Below are 10324 nucleotides of genomic sequence, written 5' to 3'. Positions count from 1 at the left end.
ACCACCACCTTCACAGTCCCCGAGCCAGCCCTGACCCTGACCCCGACCCCCACCCCGACCCCCGGATGACGGTGTCAGCGTCTGGGGTGGCTAAGCAGGTCTAAGACCGGGCTGGAAGCGGCCGGGCTCCTGACTCAGTAACTGGCAAAGCGTGCGAGTTCTCCCGCCCAGGCCAGAGACATCCCCCAGGCCCCCGACAGGGCGGGCGCTGGCTCCCTCGGGCCGCAGGCTCGCCTCTCCGCCACAGAATACGCCGACTCTGCCCTCCCCACACACGGAACCCCTCAGCACACGTAGGAAGACGAGAGGTGGGGGGCGTCAAGGGGCTGAACCTCAGGAAGGAAGAGAGAAAGCCTTTCAACTATTAAATCTGTTTAGTAAAGACAATTTTGCTCATACAAAACGACAAGAGTTTACAACAGTCTGAGAGCTGGGCGCCGTCAGAGGCGGGCAGGCGCTGCGGGCATCGGCGCGCTGCCCTCGCACCCCGAGAAGGCCCCGGGTACCCCAGCCCCGCCCGAGGGAGATGAGAGCTGGAGCATCACTGCCCCCTGCCCCGGGGCCCTCCCCACAGCGCTCCGGTTAACACGGGGCCTCCCCACCCCACACTGGCCTGGACACGTCGCTGAGTTGTTTGGGGCGGGGGGCGGGGGAGCGGCTGGTGGGAGAGGGGCAGAGTCGGGACATCTTTGGTGCGAAGCCTCCCCCACCCGCCCGCTGGGCCACGGACACTTGCAGAGGCCACTGGGCTGCCGCCCTCGCCCCGAGGGGGCTGCGGACCGACGCCCCGGAGCCCGGGAGGCACTCGAAACGCAAGCTCACCAACGTGGGCTGAGGGCGGGCCTGCTGCAAAACGGCTGCAGACGTGAGAGCACACACCAGCAGGTTGAGGACGGCAGGAAGGGGGCGCAGAGGGGTAGCTAGGTGCCTCGGCGGAGGCCTAGGACCGGCACAAACCGGCGGAAGGTTCCGAGCAGGGCTCCCGTTTTCCTGCCGCTGCGCCAGTGGTCGGCGCGCCCTCGCCTGCGCCCGGACCCGCCCACACAGGCGGCGGGGGCGGCCTGGCGCAGGGCCCGGACAGGCTCCCAGGCACTTGGGCAGGCCCAGCGCGGGCAGGGTGGGCCCGGGGGCGGGGGGAGATGGTCCCGAGCACATCAGGGGCCCATCGCGCACAGGCACTGATCCGGGCGCGCGCACACGCACACACGTACACACACACTCACTCCTATCCGCCTGGCACACCGGGGACATCCGAGGGCTCAGCAGAGCCTCCGGGCCCGGCCCCCACAGTCTGCAGCTCCTGGCAGGCCTCAGCCAGTGGGGACCTGGGGCCGTAGTGGGGAAGTCAGGGTACCAGCGGGGCCACGCAGGGACGCCCCTCGGGAGGGTTCCACGGACACCCTAGGACATACCCCAAACCCTTGCAGTCTCCGGACAGGACGGGGACTGGGGGACACGGGCGGGAGTGAGGGCAAGAACGATAAAAGAAGGTTCGTAAAAATTCTAAGTCAAATTACTGATAAAATTGCCAAATGAGCACAGGGTCGAGAGCATGGTGCTCCCTCTCCCCGGGGCGCGGCCTCCCTGGCACCCCCTCTCAAGCAGGTGGCCAGAACCGAAGGCAGAGCGCTGCCTCTGAAGAGGTCCGGACCCCACGCGGCCGAGGAGAAGAGGAAGCGGGAGGAGGCGCGGCTCTGGGTCTCTGTTTAAAAAATCCATCCGGGTTGAGAGTTATTGCTTGTCCTCCAGTGGAGCAGCAGGCCTGGCTCAGTGCGCGAGGGCCGCTGCCTCCAGGGCCCGCGCTTTCTTCCGCCTCTTCAGAAGCAGAGGGTTGGACGCGTCTTCAATCTTTTTTATCTTGATCTGCTCGTAGTCAACCCGCATCGTGGCCAAGGCACTGGTCATCTCCTCCTGGGGGTGGCGACCGGGAGAGAGGTCAGAGACCACAGACAGCGCGGGGCGGGGATGGGGTGACGTGCGGGAGCGGAGACTGAGGGCAAGCCGGCTGTGAGCCCAGAGCCGGCTCAGGAGAGCCCCTCTAGAGCCCAGAGCCCCCCAGCAAGCCTGGGGGGGCAAAACAGCGCCAAGTAGGAGCCGGGAGACCTGGACTCACGTCTGCTCCAGCCAGTCATTAGCCAGGCGACCGTGAACAGGGCACCCCCCCACCCCAGGCCTCAGTGTCTCATCTGCAAAGTGAGGAGACTGCAGACGGCCTTTCAGGCCCTTTCACAGGCAGAGTGTAACAACTGACAGGAAACAGCCACAGCCAACTTCAGACCAACGCAGAAGCCTCTGCCCACAGCCCGATCGGGGAAGCGGCTCAGAGTAGCCATCCCTGTGGTACCAGACGACCTGGGGCGAGAGGATGCAGGGCCAGCCGCCTCCGTGAGCACCGCCGAGCCCACCCCTCCCCCCACCCGCCGGCCAGGCGTCCCCTCACCTTGACGTCCTCCCACCTCTCCTTGTCCTCCTTCAGGACCCGGCTGGTGTGCAGTGGGGTTTGAGGGACCTTCGTCGATTGCTGGGGGCAGAGAAAAGGGTCCGAGTGAAGACCTGGGGCGGGGTGGGGTCCGCAGGGACCGGCCCGTGGACCCAGGTGCCTCTAGCCTGCCAGGCTCACCATGATCCAGGGGTGGTTCATGAACTCGGTGATGGTCATCCTCTGGGTGGGCTCGGTCTTCAGCAGGTTCCGGATGAGCATCTTCACTGCAAGAGGAAAGCGGGGTGCCCACAGGGGACAGAGACAGCTCAGGGGCCACCCTCCCCTCTTGCTCCTTCCCGTTTTCAGGGAGAAGCCAGACTCAAAGGGGGCGTGGACACAGACCACCCAAGATGCTGGCCCCGAGACCATGACAGACAGTGCCACCAAGCCCTGGCCCTGCTGGGCGCTTCACACAGGCAGGTGTGGGCTGGGTGAAGACCCACAGCCACGTCACTTATGGGAGATCATCTCTACACACATACACAGAGACACACAAACACACACACACTGGGTGAAGACCCACAGCCACATCACTGAAGGGAGATCATCCCTACACACACACACACAGACATACGCAGACACACACACACAGGCAGGACATACCCAGCAGGTGCGGGCTCGGTGAAGACCCATAGCCACGTCCCTGATGGGAGATCACACAGACACACACACACACACACACACACACGGGCTCTTTACCTTCCTCTGATACTTCTGACCATTCTGGATTGGGGAATTCATACTGGCCCATTCGGATGCGACTCTTCATGCCGGGAGAGATGGCAAGGCCGTGGTTGGAATAGAAGGGGGGGTACCCACATAGCCTGAGCCGAGAGGAAGTGGGAAGAGAGGAACAGAGCTGATATTATTTAGGATCCTGCACCAGGACTTCTTGCGATGTTCACAGAGAAACCGGGACTCCCTGATTCAGGTACAAAGCCAGGGACAGGGCCCAGGAATCCAACATGCCAAGTATCTAAACCACACATTTTCCTGCCCCTTCGCTAATTTGTAGCACTGTGCTGTCAGAGTCCACGCGACACTGAGAGGGGACACGCAGGACCTCCAGGGCACCCCCCATCCAGAAGGGGATGCTAACCGCGGCCTCCTCCTCTCACCCCAGAGGGAGAGGCTTCCGTCCACGCCTGCCCAGCCCGCGTCCCCAGGCCCCTCCCCACACTCACAGGATGTACATGATGACACCCAAGGACCACATGTCACAGGACTTGTCGTACTTCTCTGGGCCCAGTACCTCTGGAGCTGGAAACAAAGACGAGGGCAGTGGGCCTGGTCCTCAGAACACCAGGATCCACCCAGGCCCTCTCTGGGTGGTGTCCCCACCCGACCCTTCAGCCCCTCACTACGGGACCGCAGCTAGGCCCGGAACGGGGACAGTGGGTAGCCCAGGCCCAGGGTTGGGTAAAGGAGACCCAAAGACGCTCCTCCTGGGGGAGCCCAAGGGCCAGAATCTCAAGATAAAGCAAGTCTTGAACTGCAAGAGCCTTTCAGACTGCCTTTTGGTTTGACAAACACGTTTTGAGAGTTTCCTCGGTGCAGTCGGCTGGGGGTCCCGGACCAGAGGCACATCCCAGATCCCCCTGGGGGTCTGATGGGAACAAGAGCTCTTCCCAGTCAAAGTGCACACGTGCACAAAATTCCACCCGTAACCTCATGCACATAACCTCCTATACCACTTCAGGCCCAGCTGAGATCTGCTAAGCCTACTTCAGGTCAGGTCACCTCAGAACCGGGCTACATAGGGCCGGGAGACACAACTCTCCTGGGCCCTGGGGCCCTGACACCGGCAAGAGGAGGCTCTGGGAGAAGCTCCGGGCAAAGACAGGCTCTCCTAGGGCTCTGGAGGGTTTCTCCGGACTTACCCACGTAGTATGGCGTGTAACAAGGAGTGGTCAGAGAGTTGTGACTGGTGGTTTCCTTGGCAAAGCCAAAATCAGTGAGCTTGAGAATGGCGTTGGGCCTTTTGGAGGTGTATAAGAGGTTCTCAGGCTAGAGAGAGACAAGGAGCATCTCTGCTGAACTGGTGAGTGGCTGTCAGAAACCCGCAGGGAAACGACTCCTCCCTTCCTTCCCGCCCTCCTTCAGCAACCGTCCGGCCGGCCCCCCCCTGTCCCATCAGCACACCATCGGGACCCCCAGCCCCCGCCTCCTGAGGGCTCACAGTGGGCATGGGAGTGAGACACTGATGCAGAGACAGGGTGAGCACCACAGGGACACAGACCAGAGGAGGGGCTGTGGGGGTGACTGAGGAGCACGGCCTCAGAAGGCTTCCCAGCCGAGAGGGGGGTTTGCCCAGAGAGGGCACGGCCTGCGGGGCAGAGAGTGGCTCTCTGCCCACCCTCCCCCAGGAGCCAGGCCGCGGGAACACAGGATGACCCTGGGGACCCTGACCCCCACGGCCTCCAGGCCCACTGGGTTGGGGGCTGGGGGCTGCAGTATAAATAGCTGGTACCTTGACATCCCGATGGGCAATGTTGATCGAGTGCAAATACTGGATGGCCTCGCCGATGCTCTTCATGATCTCCGAGGCCTCTGCAGAGGAGACCGGAGCGGGGAGACAGCCAAGTCACAAGATGTGTCCTTAGGTTTGAAAAGCCCACACCAGAGCCCCCCGGGGAAGCCTAAGGCCCCCGACGCCCCCACCCGCCCCAGAAGGCGAGGCGCAGGAGCAGGCAGAGCCCAGCAGCAGGCGGGGAGGCAGGCCTGAGCACCTCCCCAGAGCAGGCCCCTGGAGCCCTGGAGCCCTGCTGCCCCGCCTCCCGGCCGGGCCCGCAACAGACCCTTTCTACCTCGTTCCGTGAAGGCCTGGTCTCCTCGGTCCTGGATTCGACTGAACAGTTCTCCGCCGTCCAAACTGAAACAAGGCCACAGTGAGACGGGGGCCGTGACATCGCACTAGCGCGCTCGCCACTGCCCCCTAAGAGGAACTAGGCGCTTGCGTTTTGAGTTTCAGCGCCCCCACCCGGCGGTCCTCAGGAGGAAAGGGGCGCAGGCGCCGAGCAGGGTCAGGCTGGGCCGGGAACCAGAGGGGAAGGCTGCTCACCACTCCATGACGATCAGCAGGCACTTCCGCCCCGCGTACAAGTTCTCGTAGACGTCCACGATGCGCACGATGTGCGGGCACTGCGAGGCGCGCCAGTGCAGCTCCACCTCGCGGCGGGCCTTGGGGCAGTCCTGCAGCATCTGCAAGCCAGACCTCCTGAGGGTGCGCGGGGGCTGCCCCGCCTGGACCCCTCCCACCCCCCGGCCCGGCCCGTGTGCCCGCCAGCCCCCACCGGCAGCTATCCACCCCCCCCCACCCCCAACCGCCCCAGCCCTTCCGCCCCCGCCCCGGTCCACACGCCCCACCCCCCACCCCGGCCCATCCGTCGCCCCCCTCCCCCCGCCCCGGCCCTTCCGCCCCCATTCCACGCTCCCCCCGTCCCCCCGGCCCAGCACCAGCCCTCTTGTCACGGCCCCGCACCCCCTCCCAAGCCTGACTTGGGGCTCTGCAGCTCTCTTATCTACTCTAAAAGAAACGACAGGATGACCCCTTGTGAGGTCTCCACAGCCGACCAGAGACCACCCTTGACCATGCAGGGAAAGACGATTGGGCCTCTCCCCAGCTGAGGGCCTGAAGTCTACTCCAAAATGCGGGCAGGGCTGAGAACTCAGAGGCAGAGGATACAGGACGCCTGGGTAGGAAGACAGACTGAGGAAAATCCAGACAACCGTGGAAAGGGGCCTAGAGAGGGGAGCCTGCAGATCTGTTAGGGAAGGGAGTTCTAAGATCCCTAAAGCCAGCACACCAAATCCACAGCCATATCCTCTCAATAGCAGACAGCCTCGGGAGCCAGCCGGTGTGATCTAACTCCTGGTTCTTAACAGATCCCCGACCTGGAGCAAGTCACTTACGTGAGCCCCATTCCTGTCCCCTCCTTCTTTCAGGGAAGGTATTAAAGGAGCCCGGCTCCCTGACCTGCCTCAAAGGCCGAGACTTGACTAGTCTAAGCCGGTCTCATTAATCCCAAGCCCTTCAATAAGACCCGACACTGGTCAGGTGGCACTGCAGAAGACCGGCGTTCAGAGGGCACCACGTCCCCGCGCGTGGCTCCTGGCGCCAGGGCAGCCGCCCAAGGGGCCCCTCGAGGTGGGCGTGATACAGCGGAGCACTACGGCCCCTGCTGGGAAGCGCACAAGTCTGGGTGAGGATCAGATGGCCAGGAAGGAGCCAGATTACACAGGAAGGGAAGAGCAAACCAGGTACTTCCAACAATAAAACTAACAGTTATGCTGTGGTCTATGACATGCTGCGCTCTGCCTAACTGTGCAACAGCTGCCCATTTTACAGGCTCAGAGAAGCCTGTGTCCCAGGCTCATTTCCTGGGGAAAGCCAGGGTTGGAATCCAGGCCACGTGGATTCCGAAGCCTAAACCTTTCCCACGATACCATGCAACCTTTAGAGGAGGGGTGGAAGCCAAGACTTGTTAGTCTCAGATCACCAAATGCAAACTGGTTTCACAGACCCAACCCCCGACAGGTGCCCAGATAACTCGCTCTCCTAGGGAGCAGTCACCGTGGGGTCACAGTGCCACCTGGTGGCAGTCTAGGCACACCACAGATCCTGAGTTTTGCTCCCTTCAACTTCATTCATTCAGAAAGGTTATTTTCGCCTCCCACACACTATGAAAAGCAGGAAGAGACGCTGGCCAATCTCACTTGCAAGTATTTCAATTCAATTCATTTATAGAGCTCCTACTACGGACCACACATTGTGCTAGATGTCAAAACCAAAAAGAAGAGTCAGTCTGAAAGAGACGGCTGGATGGCATCACTGGACATGAGTCTGACCAACTTCCAGGAGATGGTGAAGGACAGGGAAGCCTGATGGGCTGCAGTTCACAGGGTCGCAAAGAGTCAGACACAACTGAGCGACTGAACACCACCTGAAAGAACTCAAACTGGGGGAGGGGGCCTGCGGGGAGGTCCCCATGTAGAAAATGCTGATGACCCAGTGAGATAACCTGCTGTGAGACTGCTAGGTTCAAAGAGTTCAAGAGAAAAGTTCTCGCAACAGCCTAAAAAGAAAGGCCTCTATCGCCCTCTACAGGCACACAGTGCTGAAGCCCAAGCTGTCACATTCACTCGGAGGCAACAGGTCAAGGATCTGCAGATAGGAGAGACTTGGGCCTGGGTCCGAAATCTGTCAATTTCCGGTTGCACAGCCTTGGAGAGACCATCACCTTTTGAGCCTGCTCCACAGCTACAAGTCAGGGGTTAGAATATCTGCCTCCCTCCTTCACAGAGCCACTGCAAGCTTCTAATGACCTCTGAGCACGCTCTGTTATCAGAAAGGCGCTCACCTCTGCAGAACATCAGCATAACTGCCACAGCACAGGGGCCCTCTCCGTCACCTCTGAGTGAGGCTGGAACACCCCGATATAACCGACAAACCCGGATGTTACAAGTCACCAGCAAGACCGGAGGCTGGGTTTGTGTCTGCAGCCCCGTGACCACCGCCTAGAAACCAGCTCTGCTCAAACTTTCCACAGCTGCACTAAGTGAGCACACTGCTGCTGCTAAGTCACTTGTCATGTCCAACTCTGTGCGACCCCATGGACGGCAGCCCAACAGGCTCCTCCATCCACTTTCCAGGCAAGAACACTGGAGTGGGTTGCCATTTCCTTCTCCAAGTGAGCACCCACCGAGGCCCAAACCCACGTGCACACCCCTCAGCCCCTCCTGAACTCAGAGCACACACCGCAGGTTCTGCCTAGCTCTCTACCCACATCTGCGTGTGCGGCCAGGTAGCCTGGGTTCACATTCCGTCTTCAGATGTGCACACAATTCATCCCTTATCTGGCAGAGGACCTGGACTGACGCAGACAACAAACCCGGCTCTGTGAATCACACAATCTGCACCCCAGTTCTGCACTTCTCAGCCGGTCAAAACAAGAGAACTGGACAGAGCAGTGCTTTCAAATTCTAAGAGAAACAGCGTAAGAATCCCCATGAACACCAGTAACTGACAGCCAGGGATGTATCAGACATCCTTGAATGGATATAAATATCAGCCCACAGTGAAAGCAAGACCTGCGACCCGGTCAGGCTTCCAGGCTGGCTGATGTCACGGGGCAGAGCCGTGAAGAGCCAAAGAGGCCGTGTGGACAGCTGTGGGGTAGGAGGCCGCGGAGAGGCAGGCAGGAATGTGCTAATCTGGAGGACTGGGCTAAGTAAAGACCCACAGGGGAGGTGCTGAGCTCTGGCCCCAGGAGCGTCGCGGAGAGAAAACAGGATTCTGGCGCACCGCCAGGGGCCACCAGCAGAGGAACGCAACAGGCTCGACCAGGAGCCAAGAGAGTCACACGGGAAGGCTTCCACCCTCGGCCTGGACAAGGACAGGAGAGGCCAAAGTCCCAGGACCGCAGCCCCGAGGGCCCAGAGCTGAGGGAAGGAAGGGTCTTCCCACCAAAAAGCCAGAGGCCCCGAGACAAGGAATGCCTGAGGGGATTCCAAAGTATTTTAACCCCTGCTAAGCCTGCAGTGGATACTGTGACTTGCTTCAGCCCCCTAGAGTTTGCCTCTGAAATCCCCTTCCCCAGTGAAGAAGGTTAACTGTCACATGTGCTAAACTGCAATGCAACAGGCAAGGCCACCTGCCTATAGGTGTGCCAGGAGCCAGGGGCCAGCCCAGCACCCGCCGCCTGGCAGGAGCCTCTCCCGAATACCGGCCCGTTACCACTCAATCCGGCGAGTCCCCTTCTGGGTGTCTGTCAGGAAAACCACAATTCAAAAGACACATGCATCCCAGTGTTCAGAGCGGCACTACTTACAACAGCCAAGATGGGGAAGATGTGGTACATAAATACAATGGAATATTACTCAGCCATGAAAAGGATGAAAGAATGCCATTTGTAGCAACATGGATGGACAGAGAGATTATCACACTAAGTGAAGCAAAGACAGATATCATATGATCATTTATATGTAGAATCTAAAAAAAAATGATACAAATGAACTTATTTACAAAAGAGAAAAAGACTCACAGACAGAAAACAAATTTATGATTACCAATGGGAAAAGGGGAAGGGGAGGGATAAATTAGGAATTTGGGGTCAGCAGATATACACTGCTATATATAAAGTAGATAATCAACAAGAACCCCCTGCATAGCACAGGGAACTCTACTCAATATTCTGTGATAAACAACGTGAGAGAAGAATCCACGAAGGAGTGAATACGCACACACAGAGCTGAATCCCTCTGCTTACACCTGACACTAACACCACACTGTAAACCAACTATGCTCCAACTCAAAAAGCTTTAATCCAAAACAAAACTGTTCCATGCCTCTGTCTTTGCTGGACTCTGGAGGCAAAAAGGACAGTCTGCCTTATATCCCCCACCAAATAAATCTTCCACCGTGGGACCGCATGACAATGCAGGGTGGTCAGCATTCTAAGCCTGGATGAGCCAGAGAAGCAGAAAGCAGCAGAGGCCGGGGCCTGAGCGCGGCTCACCAGCAAGGCCGAGCAGAGGAAGACAGCAAGGACGAGCCGGGGTGCCTTCGGACACTCCCGCACAGGCTCCACCAGCCACCAAGCGCGCGAAGCGTGCCTCAGGTTCCTTATCTACTAGCTCAGTTCAGTCGCTCAGTCGTGTCTGACTCTTTTCGACCCCATGAGCTGCAGCAGACCAGGCCTCGCTGTCCATCAGCAACTCCTGGAGCCTACCCAAACTCATGTCCGTCAAGTCAGTGATGCCATCCAGCCGTCTCATCCTCTGTCATCCCCCTTCTCCTCCCGCCCCCAATTCCTCCCAGCATCAGGGTCTTTTCCAATGAGT

At 59.6% G+C, this 10324-nt stretch overlaps 1 protein-coding gene across 1 annotated transcript in view; it reads right to left on the bottom strand.

Annotated features, from left to right (window-relative positions):
* Positions 1-355: 355 nt before the first annotated feature.
* Positions 356-10324, bottom strand: part of MAPKAPK2 (MAPK activated protein kinase 2) — a 47177-nt gene continuing 37208 nt past the window's right edge. The window contains exons 3-11 of the mRNA XM_061161165.1: positions 5544-5683; positions 5290-5354; positions 4953-5032; positions 4363-4489; positions 3667-3742; positions 3182-3306; positions 2621-2706; positions 2441-2521; positions 356-1911 (exon numbers count right to left, since the gene is read on the bottom strand). Of these exons, the coding sequence (XP_061017148.1) occupies positions 1768-1911; positions 2441-2521; positions 2621-2706; positions 3182-3306; positions 3667-3742; positions 4363-4489; positions 4953-5032; positions 5290-5354; positions 5544-5683 (924 nt within the window). The 3' untranslated portion in view covers positions 356-1767. The remainder of the gene's footprint in view (positions 1912-2440; positions 2522-2620; positions 2707-3181; positions 3307-3666; positions 3743-4362; positions 4490-4952; positions 5033-5289; positions 5355-5543; positions 5684-10324) is intronic.

The sequence above is a fragment of the Dama dama genome, chromosome 14 (genome assembly GCF_033118175.1).
Source record: "Dama dama isolate Ldn47 chromosome 14, ASM3311817v1, whole genome shotgun sequence".
In the NCBI taxonomy this organism is placed as follows: domain Eukaryota; kingdom Metazoa; phylum Chordata; class Mammalia; order Artiodactyla; family Cervidae; genus Dama; species Dama dama.
The sequence above is the reverse complement of the archived record's forward strand: the minus strand, read 5'-3'. Positions and strand labels throughout refer to the sequence as shown.